The sequence below is a fragment of the Pezoporus wallicus genome, unplaced genomic scaffold (genome assembly GCF_028554395.1).
Source record: "Pezoporus wallicus isolate ANWC-B61680 ecotype Strahan unplaced genomic scaffold, APGP_CSIRO_Pwel_v1 contig_7787, whole genome shotgun sequence".
Lineage (NCBI taxonomy): Eukaryota > Metazoa > Chordata > Aves > Psittaciformes > Psittacidae > Pezoporus > Pezoporus wallicus.
The window spans coordinates 397197-420605 of NW_026639382.1; the positions used below are offsets into that span (position 1 = coordinate 397197).

A 23409-nucleotide genomic window follows, 5' to 3' on the forward strand; every position below is an offset into this window, starting at 1 on the left:
GGGAAGGAGGAGGAGCTTCTTGTTTGTGTTTGATTTGGAAGTGGAATGGAAATTTCTGGTATTGTAGCAAATTCCATTTTCCTTTGGATGCTGCAGGAGGGGGGTTACAAGAGAAAGGAGAGCGTAGAGCTGAAAGAAACTTAGAAGTCTATGTACTCATCAGATGCCAGTGTCTAGAAAGCCTGGTTTTGAGTGGCAGATCTCTCTTTCCCCATAAAGCCTGTTTCCTTCTAGACAAGGAAGGGTCATGGAGTAACCAGCAGAGGCTGAATCTGAGCTGCTCTCTCCTTTTCAGCTTGTCCATTGCAGAACCAGTTTGAGAGCTATTCCCCAGTTTGGTTTCCAAACTGAACTCCTGCTTTTCTACCACAAATGTCTGTGGTGCCTGGATTGATTCCAGGGAAACTTGTACTGCAGCCACTTCTTAACGGGTGAATTACAGAAGGCTGAGAGCAGCTGCCCCCTGTGTCCAACATCTTTTGACAGATCTAATGGATTAGCTGAGCACAGATAAGAAACCTGGAAACAATGAAGTTTTATTCCGGAGCTCTGAGGCGTGTAGTTGGTGTGGAGCACTGGGAACACCAAGCACCCTTTGCCTGTGAAGCATTCAAAAGATCAAGGTCAAACCATCAACCTGAGGCTACATAACCGCTGGAGAATGGCCACTTAGTTCTGGAGGAGGATCCTGTGCCTGAGGGCTCAGATAAGGACATCCACCACTGAGGTAACTTGGCTTATTTAGTTTGATGTGATGTTAATGGCAATTAACAAGAAGTAGAGTGGGATTTGTGAGCTCTTGTGTGCCTTAAATAATGGGGAAGGCACTGGTGAGGGACTAGGAAAATGTCTTAAAATGTAAAAAAAGGGGGAAAATGGTGTTATTGGGGTCATTGAGTGGGGAAAACCAGACTGCTAAAGCTCATTGTGGCATTTAGCCCTGCAGTGGAGCAGGGAATGGCAAAGGTGAGGCTTGGCCAACAGCAGTTGGAAGGGAACAGTGCAGGGAAGTGGAGTGTGATGGCACATCTAGACTGATTCCCTGGAGTGCTGGGTATTGGTGTGCCTGGAACACCTGGAGCAGGATGCAGAGCACTGGGTTATGGGGGGTGGAAACCTGCTTCCTTATTGCCCTGGTCTTTCATCAGGCTGCACTGTTTGCTGTGAAGTGTTTGCTCTCTTGCCATGAATGAATTGGCAGGTTGGCCTCATGATTGCCCTCAGACCATCATGCTGGAGCTTCCTGTTGGGATTATTGCTTTCCATCAACTTTTCCTATGGAGTATCTTTGAGTTTAGCACTGGAATGTTAATTACAGGCTAAGCCTGGTGCCACTGCATCAGTTAAAACAGCAGTGAGATGTACATTTTGGCCTGCGGCTACACCACCAGTGATGGACCTGGCTCTTGGGCAATGTTCACTCTGGTCTTGCACTCTGAGGGGTCCAGTGGCAATGGGTGGGTCTAGGGGGACTAATGGGACATGACAGGGCAGTTTCAAGGGAGAAACGAGAGGTGACTTGTAGGACAGTAACAGTCTGGCCTTGGGAGCTTTTAGATAACAGTCTCTGCCTCCTTTAAGCCAAGGAATTGGGGTGTTTTAAACTGAAGGTGTTGTGTTAGTGGAGAAAACCATCTGCGATCCAAGCTGCCTCAGGCAGACACATCCCCAGTGGTGCTGGAGGTGGGTGGCTGCAGCTCCTGGAATTTAGATGTGGGGAGTCCTTGTACAGCTCCAGTGGCAGTGAGTTAGAACTAGAACGAGCTCCTGGGACAGCATGTGTCTGCTGAGGGATGTCTGTGCTCCTGCACAGCCCTTGCCATAGACTTACAGCCTGGTTTGGGTTGAAAGGGACCTTAACGCTCCTCCAGCTCCAACCCCTGCCACGGGCAGGGACACCTTCCACTAGATCAGCTTGCTCCAAGCCCCTGTGTCCAACCTGCCCTTGAACACTGCCAGGGATGGGGCAGCCACAGCTTCTCTGGGCACCCTGTGCCAGCGCCTCAGCACCCTCACAGGGAAGAGCTTCTGCCTAAGAGCTCATCTCAGTCTCCCCTCTGGCAGGTTCAAGCCATTCCCCTTGGCCTGTCCCTACAGGCCCTTGTCCAAAGCCCCTCTCCAGCTTTCTTGCAGCCCCTTAGTTTGTTCTTCAAGCATCTGCAAGTTGGTTTGCAGCCAAAGAGCAGCCGGTTCTGATTCGGGGGGGGGGAGGGAAAGGCGCATGCTGAGTGCCCCAGTGTACAACAGGAAGCTCCAAGAGGAAGGACATAATGCATATAAAGGTGACAAGGATCCTGAAAGCTGCTGAGCAGAGGTGGGCTGGAGCAGCCTGTGTGCTCTGAGCATCCCTGGGGCTGCAGCTTCTCCATCCCAGCTTGGAAACCCAGGTCACAGCTCGAGTCCCTCTTCCTGTGCCCTGGCACAAGGAGGGGTTGCTGTGGAGCGACCGTGCAGCAGGAGCCGGTCGGAGGGACACGCCTGCAGCAAAGGCTGGTGCTGGGCTCACCCAGAGCCTGCCGAGGGTGAGCAGGTTTGTGCAATGCAGCCACTCCCTGACCCTCTCCCTTTGGGTGAGGTCTCGTGGGCCTGGGTGTGCTGCTTTGTGCCTGGGGAGCGGCTGGGCCCTCGCTGTCCTCCTGCATCACCTGAACTGAACAGCTGATCCAGAAATCCCATGCTGGGGAAGGGAATCCTGGTGGGATTTGGGTGGGCGCAAAGCCGGAGAGTCCTTGCTCCAGCGCTTCCAGCCCGAGCACCTGGAGTGTCATCGCTCCTGGGGTTTTGGAGTGTTCCCACTCTCGTGCTTTTCTTTGCACTGGGATTTGCTTCGCACCGTGGAGCGATTGGTGCCCTGCTCTGTGCTGAGCCCTGGATGACAGTGTTCGGGTTAGAGCTGAGCCCAAGTGCAAATTCCCTTGTGCCAGGGCTGGCATGGGAGGGAGGCGGCTGCGTCATCGCTTCCCTGCATCCCCAGCCCTTCTTTGTCAACCGGGGCTGGAAATCCTAGCACCTCTGGCCTGGAAAGCAGTAATGTCTCAGAGGAGGGGGTTTAACACCACTTCCAAAGGGTTCTGCCTGTTGTGTGCACGTGGCCTTGGGCACAGCTTTCACGTTCTCCAGGTGCCATTGCCTTCAGACCCAGGTCCTGGCATGTGCTCGTAGCACTGCCATAGCATGATCTTGGGCAGACTCCACTGCTGGGCACCTGCAGTGTTGGGGTTATTGAAGTTACAATTCCTGCTCTGGAAATAGTCTTCCTGTGCTCCCGCTGGGTCTGTGGTGTCTGTGCATGGAGCAGACGGAGCAGCTTGCCCGAGGCTCACACGCTGTGATGAGGATTAGCGACTCTCAGCCCAGCCTGTGGTCAGTGCAGGCAGCGATGCCGTGGCTGTGGTGCCCGAATGACTAAAGAGCTGCATCAAAGCCTCTGAATTACCTTCAGTGCTGGCCTTTTTCCACAGAAGTGGGAGAACATCTAATTTTCTCAGAGCATCAATTTAAGTCTGGGCAGGCAAAGTCTGGCTGCACAGAATTAGCTGTGGCCGATGGATTCATCCTGCTCTGGTCCCTGTGCCACAGAGCTCCCCGCTGAACCAGGCAAGAGCAGCTCAAAAATGGAGCTTTGCAGGTTTGTGTCTGATTGAAATGCACTGGGGGCTGCTGGGGGGGGTCAGCCCCTGGCTCAGCTGCTGGGTGCTGCACCCTCTGCCCCGAAGGAGGGGGTCCAGTGCTGCCCTCCTGCCTGGGTGCTGGTTTGCAGGGGCTGTCACCACCCTGCTCCCAGCCTCCCCCAGGAGGGATTTGTCTCCTCTCCCACTAATGCTGTGCTACAAACAGAGCCCTCCCGTGGGCTTGGTTTGGTTTGGAGGGTGGCTGAAAGCACAGTCATAGCCTCACAGCCTGGTTTGTGCTGAAAGGGACCTTAAAGCTCATCCGGTCCCAACCCCTGCCACAGGCAGGGACCCCTTCCACTAGAGCAGCTTGCTCCAAGCCCCTGTGTCCAACCTGGCCTTGAACACTGCCAGGGATGGGGCAGCCACAGCTTCTCTGGGCACCCTGGGCCAGCGCCTCAGCACCCTCACAGGGAAGAGCTTCTGCCTAAGAGCTCATCTCAGTCTCCCCTCCTTCCTAGGAGGTGATGATCCTCCCTTGGTGCTGTGTGCCACAGCGTGTGAGCACCAGGAATCTTCAGCTCTGGCCAAAGGGGGTGCTCCAGCCTGGACCCCTCTCTCCCAAACATCACCTCCTCCACTCAGCTCTTTGTACCGAGGCCAGGCAGGCTTTGGGCTGTTCAGGTGTCCGTGGTTCAGCTGCCACCACCTACAGTGCAGCATCCTGTAGGGATCTATGCACGGTGCAAGGCCTTTGTGTTGTGCTTGAGTGCGGAGGCACAGAGCAGAGCAAACCTGCCCTCGCATTTAACTTTCCATCACCCTGATCTCGGCCTGGTGCTTCAGCCCAGTGCCCGCAGGGGCCGGTCCCTTCTCCAGGATGCTGCCATTGGAGCAGAGCAGCTCTTTTGGGGGATGTGGAAGAAACCTACCCCAAAAGCTCTGATCTCCACCCTGATGCCATGGGGTGCTTCTCCAGCTGTGCCATGTGTGCATCCTTGCCTGCTGGATGATCTAGGACACAGCTTGCTCAGATCCAGTTGCCCTGTTTGGGGAGCAGCTCCCTTCAGCACTGTCACTGGATAATAAAGCCAATTTTGCAGGCTGCATCCTGAACAAGCTTTCCAGACAAAGTGTCTTGAGAATCTGCCATTAGTGAATGCATTTAGTGCTATTACAGCCTTGCTAATCCTCTGGGGAGAGGAAAGCCAGGCTAAGGCGTTAGCTGCTGCAGGGGATTGCCGTGATGTCCTGCTCCTTGGCTTGAGGGTTTGAACTCAGGAGGAGCTGGAGGATGCTGTAATGAGCCTGGAGAGTCGATGGGGTGGTAGCAGGCAGGTTCTTTTGATGTCTGAAGGGTCTAGGGATGAGTAGCTCCTAAGCCCTAGGACTGAGCTGTTAATGAGGTGGTGGAAGTGTCCTCTGTATTTAGAGAGATACAGAGGAGAAGGACCTGGATTTCCCATTCATCTGCTGGAGTTTGGCCTCCTCTGGTCTCCCAGGGGAAGGCTCCTTGGTCCTGAAGCCCCTTTCCTCTGCTGCCCCTGAGCCAGCCTGTCCCAGGGACCTTTCTTATGGGTCTTAATCAGACCTGCAGGGAGAAGGGCTGGGGCCTTCGTGCTTCCTTTTTGCACTTATCACTTGGTAAAGATAAAACAAAACCTGAGGACTGAGCGATGCTAGACTTGGGAAAACCAATTGTCCTGTTTTGCCAGTGAGATGTGAGCTTTTAGAAATGGGCTCTTGTGGGGCCCTGGAGTTTCCCTTTGGCTTGGATGGAAACTGCACAAAGAAGAAAAGGGGCTGGGGTAAAAATGACACAAAAAGATGTGAGAAAGGATGTGGCTGACTTGTGTGCAGTGGGAACAGGCTCTGATACCTCCCAAGGGAGTGAACATTGGTGTGTCCCTGGCTCCTGACTGCCGTGGCTGCCCTCTTCCTGCATCCCTGTTCTCCATGGAGACTCTTAGAAGGGTTTCCCTCTCACCGAGGACAGCTCAACTCTTACAGCCTCTGTCTGCAGTTGTAAAGAGGCTGACAAGCATCCTTTGCCATAGGCATCCTTTGCAGCAAGCCTTGGCCTGGGCTGGCTGTACCTGCGCATCCTGCTGCCAAACAAGCAGCATCTCTGTGTCGCAAAGCATCTGCCACGTTCCAGAGGGTTCCTGCATCCCTCCAAGACACAAAAGTCAGATGCTGGGCAGAGGTAGGGTGGCTGTGCCTTACCTCTGCTGGGCCGTGGAGTGAAGATGAGAGGTGACCAAGCGAGGAACCTTCCTCCAGCTGCCGGGTGCTGCTTCTCTGACCTCGTGGCTGTGAAACTCTTCCTGACGTTGTCCTTGGGGCCGTGGTGGTGGGCAGGGCCTTGGCTTTACTTGGTGTAAACGTGGGTTACTGTTGGCAGGGGCTTTACAGGGAGAGGAAATGTGTTAAAGCTTGGCCATAGGTGGTGTTTTATGAGCAAATCAAGGCTGTTTCCTGGTGTACTGGAGGCCAAACCCCAACCACCCTCCTGCATCCGTGCTCACTGATGGCTCCTGCTCTTCTCCTCCCACCTCCCAGCTGTTCAGTTTGTTGGAAAGGTCCTTCCATTGCTCTGCTGTAGGCACCCATCACTTCTACAGGGCCATTTAGGACCTTAGCAGTGGTGTTTTCCGTGCAGTGCCTGCCCAGGAGCAGCTCGGTGCTGGGATGTGGGAAGCTGGTGCAGGGTAAGGGCTCTGCTCGTTGCTTTGATTTCAGCACATCGCTTCCCAGGAGAATCATTTCAAGAATGAAGGAGCTCAGCAGCAAGGAGGTGAAGTGAGAAGAAAACTCAGCCAGAGCCGTGGTGAGCGGAGGATGGCCAGGAGAGGTGCAGAGAAGGTGAGAATGTTGTCACCCAGAAGGGCAAATGATCCTAACAGCTAAGAGTGAATAACTTATGGGTCATATTAAGCCATCACCTCCTCTGTAAAAGCTTAACCTGCCCGGTAACAGACACGCCATCCTCTGAACTGCTCCTCTGCCAGGCTCTTAGGAAAGATTAGTCCAGGATTGTTCCTGAAATCTTCACTCCTGAAAAGGTAACCTGCTCGCCAAGGCCCTCTATGCAGCTGTGCCTGCTGTCTGTCCCTGCAGGCACCTACTCATCGGTGTGAGCAGCAAGAGAGCATCTGGTAATGGGACTGCTCTGTAAACCCAGGCATCTGCATCCTGGCACAGCTCCGGGCTGTTGGGATGGATCCCCAGGTCCTGTTCTGGGAAGTGAATGAAATGATTGGGATGTGACTTCCAAAACCATCTCCTGCTGTGCCTGGAGCCCTGCCAGAGCTGCCAGCCCCATGTCTGTACCCCCAGGACATCTGTCTCACCCCCCAAAGTGAGCTGTAGCCTATCTGGGACCTACCTGGGCAAGCCACAGCCTCCTCTTGATTGGTCTTATCTGTAGATCAAGACCAGCATTTCAAGGCTGGTCCACTGGGAATGAAGTGAATGCTGCCCACCCCTGCCCAGGAATGACCTGGATCCATTCTTAACATGGATGATCTTGCTGGGGCAAGGCAGCTCTGCTGGCTGTGGCAGCAGGGAGCTTGGTCCTCACTGCAGTGCAGTGATCCCATTGGGAATACAGCTGGGGTGGTCGGGACGTGCTGTTTTGGATGCCTGTCTTGGAGAGCTGTGTTTAGTTTTCCAGCTCTAAGGAGCAAGCACATCTTGGGTTTTGGGCTCGGGTCCAAGTGCCAGGCAGTGTGTGGGTAGCTGTGGTGAAGAACTGGCTGAACTGGTCTCCTTGCCTGTTGCTTCTTGCGGGGCCTGGGTGAACCATTGTACTGTGCCCTGGCATGGCTGGGGCCGGTCTGGACAGAGCCCGCTGAGATCTGGAAGTGACCTGGGCTGCAGCAAGCAGTGCTCATCACAAGTGTTCCCCTGAGCAGTCTTGCAGCCACATCCCCTTCACGTGTGCAGGTCGTGGTGGCCGTTGCTGACCTGGCAGCAGGCAGAGCATCCCTCACTGCAACACTCAGAACAAGGCTGGCAAGACCTGTCACCCACAGCCATCCTTGGCTCTCCCTGCAGCCTCCCCCTGCCACTCTTGGTCCCTGGGGCTGGGATGGTGACAGACCCCTTGGGGCTTTGCTGAGGGCTGTGTGAGGCCTGCTTGTGGCACGGCTCTGCCTCTTCTCCCACCGTGCCTGTCTGAGCGAGGAGGAATCGGGTCCCTTCACCTCCATGAGGCAGGCTGGATGCTTGGCATCGCTCCTGGAGCAGGGCTCAAACCCCAGGTGGGATCTGGCCTTGTGTCTTGCACCATCTGTGAGCAGACAGGTGCTGCTCTGCCACTCTCTTCCCGTCAGCCCAAGATTAGCTGGTGTTGGTCTGTTCGGTCTGCGTATGGCACGGAGGATGCTGCTGCCTGCCAGAGCACGTGTCTGTGTGTGCACAGGGCTGCGATCAAGCACTCTGAGCTTTCCAAAATGCTCTGTCTGGTCCTTGCCAGCTGGGGCTCGGCTGGGGGGAAGGCTCAACCTCTGCCTTGTTAAACACAGCAGAGGAAGGTGCTGGTTTAAGGCTCTGTGGGTGAGGAGCTCCAGCCCTCGGCTCCAGGCTGCGGGTGATGGATGGCTCGGGGAGCAGCTTGTCCTGGGGGTGTTGGGATGCGCCTGGTTTGCTGTTTGTGTTACGTACAAGCGTGCTGTGTTCCAGGGGACTGCAGGCAATCGGTGTTAGCCCATTGAGTTTGTTTGGTTTGAATGCCCAGGGGATTGATCCCTCCTGGCTTCTGCAAGCAGCGGCCCTGCAGAGAGGGGCTGTCCCATGCAGCCATGGGCTCCTGCATCTGCTGCTTTGTGTGGGTACAGCCTGAGGTCTGCTGGGCCTCGGATGCTCTCAGCTCTTGGCCCTGGCAAGGCTTCATCTTGCTTTAAGGCTTTGAATGCAAATGCAGCAGGGTCTGGACCTGTGGGCTATAGGTGCTGTGCCTCCTGCCTGGGGCCCTCCAGCAGCTCCGGCCAAGGAGCATCGTTGCTGTCATCTGTCAACTGGATGTTAATGGCAAAGGGCTGATCTCTGGAACCGCTTTCCAACCTGTGTATAGACCTTCACACAGCAAAGACAGGCCCCGAGGCAGGTCTCTGCTAACTGCAGCCCCCTTGGAGGAGAGGTCCTCCTAAGGTCCACACCAGCCACCTCCCAGCGCTTTGAGCTGCGGGGACCTCCCATCCTCATGCTTTTGGGATCCCCGTGTGAGAAGCAGGGCCCAAGCTGTGATACCACCATGAAAAAGTGGGGCTTTGCAGCTTGTTGAAGAGCAAAATCGTAGCAGAAAGCAAGTCACTTGTAAAGGAGCCTTGTCCTATGCATGTCTTTCCCTTTCTCCTGAGATAAGTGTGATTTGGTCTGTGCCAATTTAAAGAGGACAAAGAGGTCACCCAGGAAGTGATGAGGGACCCTCCGGCCTTTGGCTCTAGATTGTTCTGAGGTCACATGAAATGGGGAAGAGCAGCCACAAATGTGTGTGGGCATCACGGGTGGCTGGTGCTTATGTGGGGACTGTGGTCCCATCTGCTCCTGTCTTCCTCCTCCATCCTCCGCCCCTCCTCTCTGGTCCTGCACTGGATAAGGATCCCATGTGGCTGTGGGATCCATGTAGGATCAGCCTGAAACGCAGCCTTCCTGGTTTCTGGGGGTCTTTGGACTTTGCTTTCTCTGAAACCCACAGGATGTTGATGCCAGCCCAGCCTTGCAGTGGCTTAGGAGAGCTGTGGGGCGCAGCATGGCCTGGATGGGCATCCCCGGGAGCCATGGAGGTGCCAGAGTGTTGTTGGGCTGCACTGGGAACCAGCTGGGACTCTGAACCTTTGATCCCCAGGGAAAACAGCTGCCCAGAGGCAGAGCCTGCTCTAAGGTCTCGCATAGACCGGGTGCCTCAGTAGAGCCTCAGAGCCAGGTCTTGGGGGGCTTTGGGACCTGAGTTTGTCTCAGAGCCTGAACCCTACAGGCTGCAGCTTTTGTGATGCTTGGAGCCTCCAGCCTTCATTCTGCCATGGCCTTTCGGTGTTTTGCTGGAGCTGGGGCTGCCGTGTGCCGAGCCTGGGCCCAAAACCTTCCCGAGCTGCAAAATAACATCGTGCTCTGCAAATCGGTGGTTCCCAAAGTGCTGAGCTGCCTTGGGAAACTCTTGGTTGGCTTCGTCTGCGGGGTTTCTGCTGCTTCCCCGGCATTTAAACAGCGAATGGCAGACGATGCCTTACAACGCGTTTGGGACGGGCAGCGCATCCCCGGAGGAGGCGGTTGCGGGTTCCCCTCGCTGCTGTGCTCGCCGGTCTCCGCTGGGGCTGTGTGCGCAGAAACGCTCCCCCAGCCAGGGCGGGCCCAAGCCCCGGCCTCCCCCGGGGCTCTGCTCTTCCCCCCCCAAACTGGTTCATCGGGTGCCTGCTCCCGCTCCGCCGCCGCCGCTCACCTGCGCCCGGGGAGGAGCCGCCCCCGAGCTGCTCTTCAGCGGCTCCCGGCCGAGTCCCGTCCTCCCGTCCCGACAGCGAGCACGGAGCCAGCGCCCACCGCGACCCCGCCGGAGCCCGGAGACCCGCGGGGACCTCGCCGTCATGTTCAAGGGGGTGGGCAAAGGCTCCCCGAGCAGGAGCTCCCCCAGCAGAGCTTCCCCTGTCAAGCCGAGCAAGTAAGTGTGGGTCCTCTCCTCGCCCTAAGCTGTCCTGGGGCCCTGCGGGAGGATGAGGGGAGAGCGCTCGATGTGTCCTAGGCCACCCTAAAGAACCAGAGCCGTCCTTGTGGAGCAGCTGGGAAGTTGGGGTTCGCTGGGAGGGGATGCCAAAACGTGCTGCCCCAGCTCTTGTCTTTGGTGGGCTTTGTGCTCTAGACCAGAAGAACCTGTGCAGCCTCTGGGACGGACAGCGCTGCAAAGCCCCTTTTGGGTGGGTAGGAAGGAAATAGGGAGAATAAAACAGCCTCTTTGCTTGGGTGGAGAGAGGTGTGCTTGATGGTGGAGCAGATACCAGCCTGGAGTTGAGATCTCGGGACTCACTGGCTGTGTGAGGTTGGTGTGATGCTGCCCTGGGACCTGGGGTCTGTGAAGAAGGATGCTCAGTTCAGTGCTGCTGAGGTGATGAAGATGGGTGAGGAGCAGGCTTGCTGGTGACTGCTCTAATCCATCCTGGTGACAGGCTGGGTCTCTGCAGGTCAGAGAGCTGAGGTGGCACCAAAAGGATCTGACAGTGCTGTCCCTTCCGAAGAGATTCCCTAAGCTGTGTGTGATGGGACCAGGATGCTTCCCATGGAGCAGGGTGTCCTCTGGGAGGGGTGCTCCTGCGGGGAGAGGGCTCATCCCTCCCTTCAGCAGTTGCTAACTCAGGGCTATTTTCCAGCTTCCTCAGCAGTTCCACGTCTCATACGCTCATGGACTGATTCTGTGGGAATCCCTGTGGCCAGCCAGCGTTAGAGGCTGTGGAAATCACAGTGGGGGTGTTCTGAGGAGGGGGGACCTGCAGGGAGAAGAGGGTGCTGGCCCCGTCTCCTGGGGTCAGCAGCAGCCCAGGATGGTGTGGGGCAGACAGACTCCTGGGTGGACACAACACGGTGCTGGCACCCAACTGCGCTGTTTATGGGGCCAAACCCTGGGAGCAGACAGCAAACAGGAGGGTGGTGGCTCTGTGCTGCTGGGCAGGGCAGTGGGGCAGGGGGAGAAGGGGCCCACACAGAGACTGAGGCCTCCCCATGTAGATGTTGGGAGCTGGAGCCCTGCCTCAGTGGAGCTGAGCCCTTACAAACTCATCTCAAAGAGGGATCTGGGGCTCTCTGAGCACCAAACATCTGCTGGGGCCTGGCTGCAGTGAGACCCCTCCCCAGGAGCCCTGGGGCTGTGTCAGCCTCAGGTTTTAGTCTTGCTAATGCAATCTACCCCCTTCACCATCTGGGTTCCAAACCTGGGACGGGGATTTCACATGTCCTGGGACAGCCTCACTGCAGCCCCTGTGGGTTTGAGCCAGGCTCTTCCCCAGCATGAGCCTCTCGGGATAACTGGAGCTGCATCCTGCTGAGACCTCACAGCTCTCCCCTGTGCGGGACGGAGCCTGGAGGCAGAAGCCCTGCAATCACTGAGCTAGTTGTGCTTGTTTTAGGAGGCACCAGCCATCGGACAAGGGCTGATTCTCCTGGCCATGGCCTGGGGCTTGGTCAGCGCCAGTGTTTGCTGAGAGAATGAAGGTGAATGAGTTGTCTGAGGAGCAGCCGCCAGCACACGCTCTGCAGGTGGCCCCAAGAAGATCTTGGTGGCCCATTGCTGCTCCTGGTGGCCCCAAGGCCAGAACCTCAGCAGCAGTTGGGGTTCTCTGCCTCCAGAGGTGCACGATTCATGGTGCTGCTGCTGGCACAGACCCCTAGAGAGGTTCCTTGGGACCATGATGTTGAGCATCCTGGCTTGCAGGGCCCTTTGCTGTCTCTCCTTGGTGGGTGGATCCCAGGGAGGCAGTGGCAGGCGCAGGTTTGTCCCCAGGGAGCATCCTCACTGTGTGCTGGAGGAAGCACAATGCAGGGCTGAAAGGAAAACCTCCCGAGAAGGTGGAATTGAATCAGATCTGGCTGGACTGGCTGCCCGGGTGCGATCTCGACACCAGCAGTGGGTGGGTTTGCAGGTGGATGGAAAGTCCTGTCCTGGTTTTGTCATCTGGGATTGCTGCTTGGGCTGGAAGATCAGAGCGTGTGAGGACTTCTGTGTGCTGGGGAGAGCAGACCCATCTTTGCGCTCTGCCTCATGGCTATAAAGCAAAGCCCACTGAGAGGAAGGGACAGAGGGGGTCAGGGATAGAAGCTGGTGGGTGCTGTGGTCCTGCCCAAAGATGCTCTGGCAGGAGTGACCCAGAATAGGGCACAGTCCTGCTCCTGCTAAGAGACACTGTCCCCGGTGTGCGGTTGGACTGGCCAGGAGGCAGAAAGTGGTGTGAGGAATGAACCAATTAATGATGTTAATAACTGTGCTCTGCCTCTTGCAGGCATGAGATAGCCCTAGGGAGGAGGCCTGTCCTGGCTCCCGAGGAGGAGGAGCAGGAGGAGCTGGCCGAGCCTTGCCCTCATCCGTCTCGGCCATGCTGGAGCTGTGGGTGCAGGCTCACACTGTGTGGAGCAGGACCTGAGCCCCAGGAGCCTGAGGGATGCCCAATGTGAGCACAGGGGAGCTCGTGGCTCCTCGTATCCCACCCAAAGCCTCCCTGCAGCCCAAGTGTCAGCATGGCCACCCTGAAACATGGGGCCAAGCTGTGCTCAGGTGTGAGTGAGGGCTTCTGCCCGGGAGCAGGAGGGACAGGGATGTGTCTGAGTCACTGCAGGCTGTGGATGGGTGTTGGCATGGACAGGAGATGCTCACGCTCCTTTTGCCATGGTCTGTGGATGGGATAAGAGGGTCTGTGGTGGTTTGGGCACTTCTCTAAGCGTGCATGGACCAAGTGGGTTCCTCAGTGCTGCTCTCACCTTGACCGAGGAGCAATGTGAGGGTGGGAGGCTCAGCTGAGGTGGCTTCAGGCCTTACTCTGGCTCCCAGGGCAGCGTGCAGACACCTCTCTCCTCCCAGGAGACATCCCTTACCTGCCTCCAGTGTCCTCCAGCATCCAGACTGCTCTTTCATAGACTCTGAAGTGGTTCAGGTGCTCGTAGGGTGGGGGAGCTGCTTCCCGTCAGGCTGCTGGATACAGGGTCTTGGTGTCCTCCTCTGCCAGGCTTCCTTCCTTAGCCAGCAAGGGGACCTGGCTCTCCAACCCAGGACACACAGGGCAGACCCTTCTGCTCCTGAGACTGTTCTGCAGGAAGCATCACTTCTGCCCTGAAATCAGGCTGTTTGCTGCAGCATCCTCGTTGCTAACCTCAGGCGCCCCATGTGAAGGCAGTGCAAGTGGGGATGGGCAAGGCTGAGTCCCTGTGACCGGGAGGGTGCTGAGCTCTTCGCAGTCCATAGTTTTGTTGTGGCTTGGCCTAAATGAAGCTGATTTGCGTGTCCAGCCTTATGAACCAAGGGAGGGGGTGTCCCAGTGTTTTCTTCAGCCAGGAGGGAGGTGCCACAAGAAATAAGCAGGAATCTATTGGCAATCCCCTGTCCCTGGGAAGAACGGATGCTCACTTCTCCTCTCTCAGAATCAGAGGATCAGCCAGGCTGGAAAAGCCCTTTAAGCTCATCGAGTCCAACCTTTGCCCAGCGCTAACCCATGGCACTGAGGGCCTCATCCCCACGGTGTGTGAACACTTGCAGGGACATCCACGCTCACATCCCAGCAGGGCTCACACTGAACGCCCCATGCCTGCTCTCGCCAGGCAGGAGCGGAGCTCAGCAGCCCTCCCGGCTGGATGCTGCTCGCCCTGCGCATCGGGACAGGCGTGCATCCCCTGGGATGGGCCAGCCCGTGACTCACTCCCTCCTCCCTGCACAGGGAGCCCGAGCAGCAAACCTGGGTGGTGCTCAAGTATTTGCTCATGGGACACCACCTCATTCCAGGCGTGTCGGGGATGAGTGGGAGATTGTGTAACCTGCTGGGGAGGGGGCTCCTCCGCAGCTTCCAGCCTGCCGCACGCTCAGGCTCACAGCCCTGGCTCCGTGCTGCTTCCATCCGCCCTGTGGTGCTGGGGCTTGGGGCTCTTCTTCACCTCCTCAGGCACTGCAGCTGACCCCAGGAGAGGCATCCCCGGGGCTCGGATGGGATGTTTGATGGGGTATAAAAGACAGATTGCAGCAGTGATGTTTTGGTGATGGCGATGATGAATGCTCTGCTTGGGCGCTTTGGCTCCATGATCCCCGGAATTAGACCCCATAGAAGAGGGCAGCAGTCCCCCCTTCTCTTTGCTGACACGCATTTTGCAGGCAGGGAAGCTGAGGCATGGCCCGGAGTCGCTGCCAACCCAAACCCAGAGGGAGCTGAGAGCTGCTGTGCTGCAGGCCCACACCTCCCAGATGGGAAATCCAAGCCGAGGGAGGAGCTGGAGAAAGGGGACAGGAGGATGCTGTGAGCGGGAGGATGCTGTGAGCGGGAGTGCTGCTCACCCGGTGTTACACAGGCTTGGCTGTGGTCAGCAGGGGCTGAGCTGACTTGAAGCACAAGCTCTGACTGTGGCATCCAAGTGCTTGGCTTGGGGTGACTGTAACACTCACTGGCACTTTACAGTCACTTGGGGCTGTAATAAATGAACATCCCAGCAGCTGCTCTAGCCTTTGGTATGAGCCGTGCATAGCTGGAGCCATGATGAGGAGCTGCAGCAGCGACGGAGCTGCTAAAGGAGCCGCTTTCCTCTGTCCTCTGCTGGATTAGGGGCTAGGAAGGAAACCATGTGGCTGGAGGGCAGATGTGGGTGGCTGTGCTGCAGGCCAGCACCTTCCTCCTCCACCAAAGAGGTACCAACCAGCCCTGGAGAAGTGCCCCCCCCTTCAGCTGACCCCTTGCAGTGTCCCATCGCTGCTGCTCCAACTCTTTCCTCCTGGTCTCAGACCCCGGAGTCGGCAGGACCCGAGCTGAGCCTCTGCTGAACTTTGTCCCACGGGCAGTTTTCCAAGGGCTCATCCCTGGATGATGCTTCTGGTCCCACAGCCTGGCAGTGCAGCGCAATCCCTGCCTGGAGGGCACTGTCCTCAGGGGGACATTAGGACAAAGGTGGCACCAAGGCTTGTCCGCAGGGAGCTTTGGGAACCATCCCGTGCCTCGCTGCAGTCTCTGGGACCAGCAGAGCTCTCAGTGCCCACGGTGGCCATCTCGGTGCCATCCCTTGGTGGGGATGGAGTGAGGGCTGTGATGGTGCCCATCGGTTGTGTGGTGGCACTGAGGGGACAGACGATAGGGAATGGTCTGATGGGGACCTTCAGTGAATGTTCGCTGGTTCTGTGTTCTGGGCCTGGGCAATTTCTCCCCAGGCCCTGAAAGCAGCACAACTGCAGCAGCTACACAGTGCCCAGAGGGGTTTCTTGTCTGCGTCGCAAGTCCTTGTCCACTGCAACCCAGTCCTGGGGTGGCACTGGGCTCTCCAGCATCTCAATGGGCTGAACCGCAGGGCACTGAGCATGAAATAAGGGCGCAGGAAGGCATCTCTGGGTCAGGCTGAGGGGACATCTCACCCACCTCTGCCAGCAGCCAAGGGCAGCCACGCAGGGAAGTGCCTCCAAACAGGGCAAGCATGTTGTGCTGCCTCTGCAGGGTGCTCTCCTGGCCTCCAGCTGTCTGTGGCTTCAGGTCTTCCCCACCCAGATGTGGTGCTGGTGTATTTGGGAGCCCTACAGCAGATTCCTTTTCTCTTCCCCCCTCGCTGCTTTTTGAATGCACTCAAACTTCGGAGCAGCTGCAGTGTCCTGCACAGGGAGTTGTGCCGATGAGCTGCATGGTGCTCAAAAAGCCGCAGTCTGAACACACCACCTTGTACCTTCACTTGGCTGAAGGCAACAGCCAGGCGTCCAGCACCCATATACACCTTGGCCACGCTTAGACTCTTTCTTTGGAGCACGGGAAGGCAGAGGGAGAAGATGTGAAGAGCCATCCCCACGTCAGGTCCTGGGTGCTGATGAAGAGGGTGCAAATTGCCGTCGCCCACCCCTTGCTTTGCTGCTCCCTCTCGCAGGTCCTCCACAAACGAGCTGGCTGTGCTCATCTCCCGCATGCAGACAAACGCTGACCAGGTGGAGAGGGACATCCTGGAGACACAGTCCAGGCTCCGGCAGGTGAGCTCTGCAGAGGGGGTGCAAAGGGGAAAGGCTTTGCAGTGCCTAGGGCAGCAGGTCAGGCGTCTGCTCTGTGTGCATCAGCTTGCTGGTGCAGGTTTGGGGGCTGACTCGAGGCTGGGGAGGAGCAGAGCACCCTGCAGAGCCTCCCAGCCCCTGGGGCTGCATACCAGGGCCTCCCAGATTCCAGCCTCCGTGCTTTCTGCTTGGTGCCTAATGCTTCCCACAGCCAAGGCTGTCTCACCCACAGCAGCACAGCCCTGTGCCTCCCGGCAGCCCCAGAGGCAGGCAGCCAGCCTGACCCACACTGCACCCTGGGTGGAAGAGGTGCTGAAGCAGACAGCTTGGCTGCACCCTTGCATCTCTGTGGGGTTCCTCTGGGGTCAGTGCGTTGAGCATCCAGGCCCTGTGTGTTGACCAAGGAAAATGTTGTGAGGTCTGCGTGGCCCAACCAGGCTCCTTCCTGCCTTCCCCGGTCCCCAGGATGCCAGCAATCACCAGAAGAACAAGGCTTTTGAGTTCCAGCCGGAGAATGCCAGGAATCTGAAGGAAGCAGAGACCCTGCTGAAGGACCTCTTCCTGGATGTGGACCGTGCCAAGCGGCTGAAACACCCTCAGGCTACTGAGATAGAGAAGGAGTGAGTACAAGCGGGGAGGACTGGTGTGATGGGGGCATCAAGCCATTGAGAACCCCGCTAAGGCCTAGACTGAGCTCCAGTGGTTGCCGTGAGAGGCTGAGTTTCACCCTTCCTCCCATAGACTTTATCCTTAAAATCGGGGATTTTGCCAATATATTGTAAGGAGAGGGGTGTGTAGGGTGGCTTCTGAAGTGATCACCCCGCAGTGCCCGCTCTTATTTGGGAGCTCTTGTGAAAGGTACCCAAAAAATGCAGAGCTGAACCACGGCCCCGCTCCCAGAGCAAATCCCCTTTTCCTCTGCCTTTCCTAAAACGAATGCCTTTTGTTCAGGCGAGCACAGAGGTGGTGGGTGGAATGGGAGAAGGGCTTCGGTTGGCCTTTGGTTGCTTTGCTCCCTTTCTCTCTCCAGCCCTTCTAGGTGGAAGGCAGGAGGGAAGAGCTCTTTCCTAGTTGGGAAGGGACAGCCCTGATCTCCCTGCAGCTGCCTTTCTCCTGGGTGGGGAGTTCTGAGACACCCCTGGAGATGGAGAGCACCAGGACAAGAGCCCAGTGTCGCAAAGGAACAGCAAAGGGTGTTACGAGTGAAATCTGGGCTCCACAAACCCCACTTTGGTTCTCCCCTTTCCAAACTGACCCTGAGACATGTTCCTTTTCTCTTGGCAGCATCCAGCAGCTCCATGACCGTGTGACACAGCTCTGTGCAGAGTACCGGGCCCTCTATGAACAACTGAACATCCCTGACGTGGGACCCAGGGTAGACTGGGCCAAGATCCTGGACCAAAAGATGGTAACAGCTGCTGGTTTTAGATGCATCTCCCAAATCCTGCAAGGCCAGATAATGTCTGCTATTGCCTATAGGGCTCTGTGAGCCATCGTGTGCTCAGCAGCAGCATGCTGGGACGTTTGGGGTGGTGGAAGTAACTCAGCTGCTCTGGGTAGGAGAAGGATTCCCTTCCCACCTCTTAAAACCCTCTGGAGCATCTTCTTGATTGACCCCTTCATATTAAGAGCTGCTTTAGGGGGACCAGGTAGAGGTGCCCTGATGTGGGATGAAAGGATAGAGAAGGTGATGTCTTCAGGGACTTCACAGCCCTACATCCTAGGGTTTCATGCTGCAGTCTCAGGTATATGGAGTGCCCAGTTTGGAATCATTGGATTCCCTTGAAAGCTGGATGGTAACTATGTGCATTCAATGCAGCCACCACAGGCTGGCTGGTTCAGCTTAGGTTTGTACACCAGGCTTGTACGTCCTGGTAATCTTTGCCCTGCATATGGCTGGGGAAATGGGAACCTACAACAATCACGGTAAAGCAGCTCCCTTCCCTTCCCTTCCTCCTGGACTGCTGTCAAATCCCAGATCTTTTCATTCCCTGCCAGCACTCACTGGGGCTTTTCCCTGAAATAAAGTCTCCTGCTTTAATCCCTGCCTCAACTCCTTTTGCACAGAAACAAGTCAGCGCGGGGCAGTACGGCCCCGGCATGTCAGAGCTGGAGAAGCAAATAGCTGAGCACAACATCCTCCAGAAGGAGATTGAAGCCTATGGCCTCCAGATCAAGAACCTCCGCTCCGGGGTAAGGCACCCTCCATCCCCTCCCTGTGCCTGTTGGCTTTGCTTGGACCCTGCAGGCTCTGCTCATCCGCTCCTCTGCGTGGTGAATATCCACCCCGTTCTGCAGAGGGAGCTTGGACAGCCCAAACCATGCAGGGGCCAGGGAGGAGGTTCCTGAATGGCTCCTAAAGCACTTCCCATAAATCAGCACATCAGCATCTACCACGTGTTTTGCTAACAGCTTTTTTCTCTTTTCTTTTCCCCTTGATCTTGGCCGTGTTGTAACCCAGGATGTGGCAGATTTAAAAAGCCAGTACAAGGACTTGCTGGTAAGCTTCCAGCGGCTTTCTGGGCAGATGATGGGGTCACACCACAGAGAAACCCCCTCCCTGATGGACAGGGAATGCCCGGCTGAGGGCAGGAGCTACCTCTGGTTGTGCCCCTCATCTTGTTGCCCTGTTTCCTCCCCACCTGGAGTGTAAATCGGGAGCACGCTTGCTGCCCTCGGGGCAGTGCTGTGGGTGAGATCTGTGTGTCTCCTCCTCATGGATTGCTGGTCTGGAGCTGCTGTGTGTCCATGAGTGCAGGGTTACGGGTGCAGCAGCAGGAAACCCTGTCCTAGCCCACACTGTTCCAAATCAGGATTGCAAATGTTGAGGCTTGCAGTGATCCCTGACGAGGGCTCCAGAGAGGAAATGAACAGCCGGAACAAAGGAGGTGGTTGGGAATTAGGTCCTGGGTTTAGCCAGCTGGGCCTGGAAAGGTTGATGCTGAAGAATGGCATTTGTGAGAAACAGAGCAGAGCGGAGCCAGCCCTCAGCCTGCCCCAGGCACCAGCCCACACCTGAGATTCTGGTTAGACAAACACAGCCTGTCTGTGAAGGAGGGAAAAGGGATTGGCATCCCCATCAGATAAGAGCAAGGGGTGGCAGAGATGTCTCACCGAGGGCTCTGGGAATCTCCCAGTGGATGCGCAATGAGAGTGGGATTCTGGGGAGGAGGAGGAGGAGGGGAAGGGGCTCCTCAGCCTGAGCACCAACGCTGTCTCTCCCCTGTGTGCATGGGCAGAAAACCTCCATCTGGCGAGGGCAGAGCCTGGGCAGCCTCTACCACCACCTCCAGGGCTGCACCAAGGAGCTGGGCTACCTGACGGACCAGCAGACCAGGATCCTGAAGCAGGACTGGAGTGACCAAATGATGGACGTCCAGAGTGTGCGTCGGGAGTACGAGGTGGGCTCCTGGGGGCTGGCCAAGCCCAGCAGCCGAGATTGGATCCCAGCTTCCTGGATATCCACCCCCAGCCCTGAGCCTGCTGCTTTCCCAGGCACAGAAAAAGAGGTGGAACAGATGCTCTGAGTCCATGCCGGAGTTAAGGATGAGCCACTCTGAGCATCCCCTGAGCTGGCATGTGGGATCACACATTAGAGAGCTGTTGGTGACGGAAAGGCTCAGCATCATGTCAGCCTCTGCATCCAAACTACAGCACCCAGTGCCAGCTATATGCTGGGATCTGGAAAAAGGGGAGGGATAATTGCTTAGGAAAATGCTCTCTGGATGAATGCCCTGATGCTCTGTGAGGCCCAAGCGTGTGTAATTTGTTGTAGCTTTGCTGAGCCTCTTCTTTCTTTAAAAACAACCCAATAAGGATGTGCGTGCTTTGATGTCCCAGGAAACCGCTCTGTGCTCCCTGCGTGCTCCCACGGTCATGGAATTTCTCTTCCCCTTCAGGATTTCAAGTCCAAGGAGCTGCTCAGCCAGGAGGAGTTTGTGAACAATCTGCAGGACGATGGGGACAGGATGATTGAGCTAAAGCACCCTGCGGTCAAACCTATCCAGGTAAGGCAAGGGGTCCTCCCAAACCCTGTAAGAGAATGAGTGTCTCTGCATCGAGAGCCAGGAAGTGCTTTGGAGGAGACCTCTTCTGCAGAGCTGCTGTGCTACTCTTTCCTTCCACGGTGCCGCAGACAGCATCAGTCTGCCTGCTCCAGCCCTATGGGGAAGCTGAGGGCAGTGCAGGGTCTTCACCCCTTCAGGAACCTCCAGGAGGCAGTGGCTAACATTAGTGTGCTGGGACCAGCTCCTGCTCTGGCGCTCAGACGTGTGGTTGGTGCAGCCACATTCCTGCTGCTGTGAAGCTCCAGCTGTAACATGGCACAATCTCTCCCAAGTTACACCAGCCCCAGATCTCCATTTGCAGGCCCACAGACAGTGGGAAGCTGAGGTGGGCTCAGAGCTGAGGCCCCTTGGGAAATGGTGGCTGCTCTGTACGAGCCAGGTCCTTGTCACAGTGTCCTTGCTCAGCTCAGCATCAGGCAATGTTTTTGTCTCCGCTCAACAGCAGCCTTCACTCTTGCTCTGATCTCTGGGGCCTCTGGGGAAAGGAGAGCAGTGGCGGGGGGGGTAGGACCAGCTGGAGCCCACCGCGTCCTGCTCTGTCCCACCACAGGCTCACCAGGAAGCCCTGAAGAATGAGTGGCAGAATTTCCTGAACCTCTGCATTTGCCAGGAGAGTCAACTGAAAAACGTGGAGAGCTATAAGAAGGTAAAAAGCAATGAGGAGAGCACTGGCCATGGGGCTGCAGGGTCAGGTCTGAGTGGGCAACCTAGGGAGAGGGTCAGCAAAGGGATGAGGATGGGAGCTCCTTTGCTTGCATCTAGTGAGGGTATGTTGGGGAAACACCCCTTCAAACCAGTCCTTTAGTGCTGCAGGGAAGGATGGCTCCCATCTCATCAATTCAACCCTGTTGTGTTGGTGTGCTGGCTTGGAGGAGAGGGGCAGGGAGGGTTTGCACGTCACTGTTACCACATGAGGGTGGTCTGTAGGGTCTTGTGAGCCCCAGACAGGCTGCAGGAGATGTGCTGGGAAATGAGACCCACGACAGGACTTGGAGATAGCAATGTCCTCCCATCGCTGACCATTTCCCTACCCACACCTCCAGTTCCAGGATGATGCTGAGGCTGTGAGCCACTCCCTGAAGAAGATGAGCTCTGACCTGGACACCAAATACAGCAAGTTTAACAAAGACAGCCCTGGGGTTGTGTCAGACCTGCTGCTTCAGCTGGAGGTGAGGTCCTCAGGGCTGGTGGCCCTCACCAGACCTAAGGGGCAGACCAAATGCCACAACATCCCCAGGAAATAACAGTGGGGAAGGGGAAGAGGTGGGTGAATAACCCTACTGAACCTAGTGGGACAGTTCATCTCAGCTCATTCCCAGATGAGGGGGAAGCCCATGGCAATGCTGTGCTCTGGATGCTGTGTCCCTGTAGCCCCCAAAGGTCTGCACTGCTCATGCTGTGGGGCAGTGACCCCATGGGAAGGGACTGGTCCTCATCAGTGACACACAGCCTGGCCCCAGGTCACCATCAGAACGAAGAAGTGCAGGGAGGAGCTGCATGTTCTCGTCACTGAGACACTTGGATTAGAGGCCCTGCAGAGAACGTGAGCTGCTGGCACTCAAACAGCAGGGAAAGGTCCTCCCATCTCCTCAGCAGTGTCATGAGCCAAGGGCAAGGGAGAGATTAAAGAAATCTGACCTCAGGGGTGAGATACAGATAGGAGAGGAATATTTGCCTGGGAGAGAGGGAGGGGGCGTGTTCAACACGGTGTCTTCCCATGCATGCAGCACATTTTGCTCTGGTGCTGGGATCTTGGTACCTTCTGACACTGGAATGCAGCCACCTCTTGGCAGGTCTCTGTTCCATTTCCGAGAAGAAAAGCTTCCCTAGGAGATTGAAAATGACAGAGTGGAATCACCTAAGGTTAGCTCAGGCTGCGCCTTCAAGGCCAGATCTGCTGTGAGAGAAGGAAACAGAGGAGAGTGTTGAGGATGAAAAGGGGAAGAGAGGACATGGAGGGGTCAAGAATGGAGAAATTCCTGACTCCACCTCAGCAGTGATCACACAGGGCTGGACAACTGGCCCCAGCAGCCCCACTATTGTGTGACCTTCCCCTTCCTTCTCATCTAAGGCTGGTCACAACCACTGTCTTCTCTGTTTTCTCTAGAACGAGGAGAAAGCAGTGAAGCAGGTGGAGAAGAGCATCACAGACCTGAAGAGAAGGAGTAAAGAGATCAGCCCACTGAAACTACGCCGGATGCATCCGTCTCAGACCCTCACCTTGGACACCCTCTGTGACTGGGATGCTGGGGAGGTGAGGGCTTCACTGGCAGTACCCTCAGAAGAGGCAAGATTGCTCCAGATCTTGGCTCTGTGATGGGAGAAACCAGCCTGGTGCCAGAGAGCCAAGTCTCTCACTGGGTTTTGTGTCTTTGTGCCAGGTGCAGCTGGCCAGAGGTGACAAGTACACGCTGAAGGACAACAGCAACCCGGAGATGTGGGTGGTGCAGAGCAGCACCGGTGTGGTCCAGGAGGCACCGTCTGCTTGCTTCTCCATCCCTCCACCAGACCCTGAGTCCATAGACAAGGTCAATAGGTGAGCCTGCAGTGAAGAGCCTGGCCCAGAGAGATGTCCAGACTTGCTCTTAGGTTGTAGCCAGCTTGGCTGCCTCATCTCCAGAGAAATAGCAGCTGGGAGCAACCTCTGCACTGCCTAGTATGAAATCCCTCCTGGAGAGGGGTTGTTCCCTGCACCCAGCTGTCTCATCGAGGTCCCTGCCATTCCTCGATAGCTCTGCATGCTACACAGACCTTGCTGTCAAAGAGTTTTCTGGCAGCCGGGCTTGATTTCTTCACCCAAACATGTGACTTGCATAGGTTTGACTAAATTCATTGCAGAATCAGTCTGGAGCTTGGAACTTGCTAAACAGGACAAGTTATCTGTGGAATCTCCTCTCAGACAGCCCCAGATGGAAACTGAGAAGTGTTCTTGAATCACCGTGTGCTTCACTGCCTGGGTGCCCAGTCAGCTCCTGTGGTTCCCACAGGATGGATGGGGTGGTGGTGCAGGCAGCCCTGGCATTACCTTTATAATCAT

The 23409-nt window shown here is 56.5% G+C and overlaps 1 protein-coding gene across 1 annotated transcript in view; it reads left to right on the top strand.

Moving 5' to 3' along the window:
• Nucleotides 1-119: 119 nt before the first annotated feature.
• EVPL (envoplakin) overlaps nucleotides 120-23409 on the top strand; it is a 35046-nt gene continuing 11756 nt past the window's right edge. The window contains exons 1-12 of the mRNA XM_057414612.1: nucleotides 120-727; nucleotides 16188-16287; nucleotides 16771-16925; nucleotides 17590-17713; nucleotides 18373-18498; nucleotides 18767-18805; nucleotides 19545-19706; nucleotides 20205-20312; nucleotides 20923-21018; nucleotides 21416-21541; nucleotides 22480-22626; nucleotides 22754-22908. Of these exons, the coding sequence (XP_057270595.1) occupies nucleotides 16225-16287; nucleotides 16771-16925; nucleotides 17590-17713; nucleotides 18373-18498; nucleotides 18767-18805; nucleotides 19545-19706; nucleotides 20205-20312; nucleotides 20923-21018; nucleotides 21416-21541; nucleotides 22480-22626; nucleotides 22754-22908 (1301 nt within the window). The 5' untranslated portion in view covers nucleotides 120-727; nucleotides 16188-16224. The remainder of the gene's footprint in view (nucleotides 728-16187; nucleotides 16288-16770; nucleotides 16926-17589; nucleotides 17714-18372; nucleotides 18499-18766; nucleotides 18806-19544; nucleotides 19707-20204; nucleotides 20313-20922; nucleotides 21019-21415; nucleotides 21542-22479; nucleotides 22627-22753; nucleotides 22909-23409) is intronic.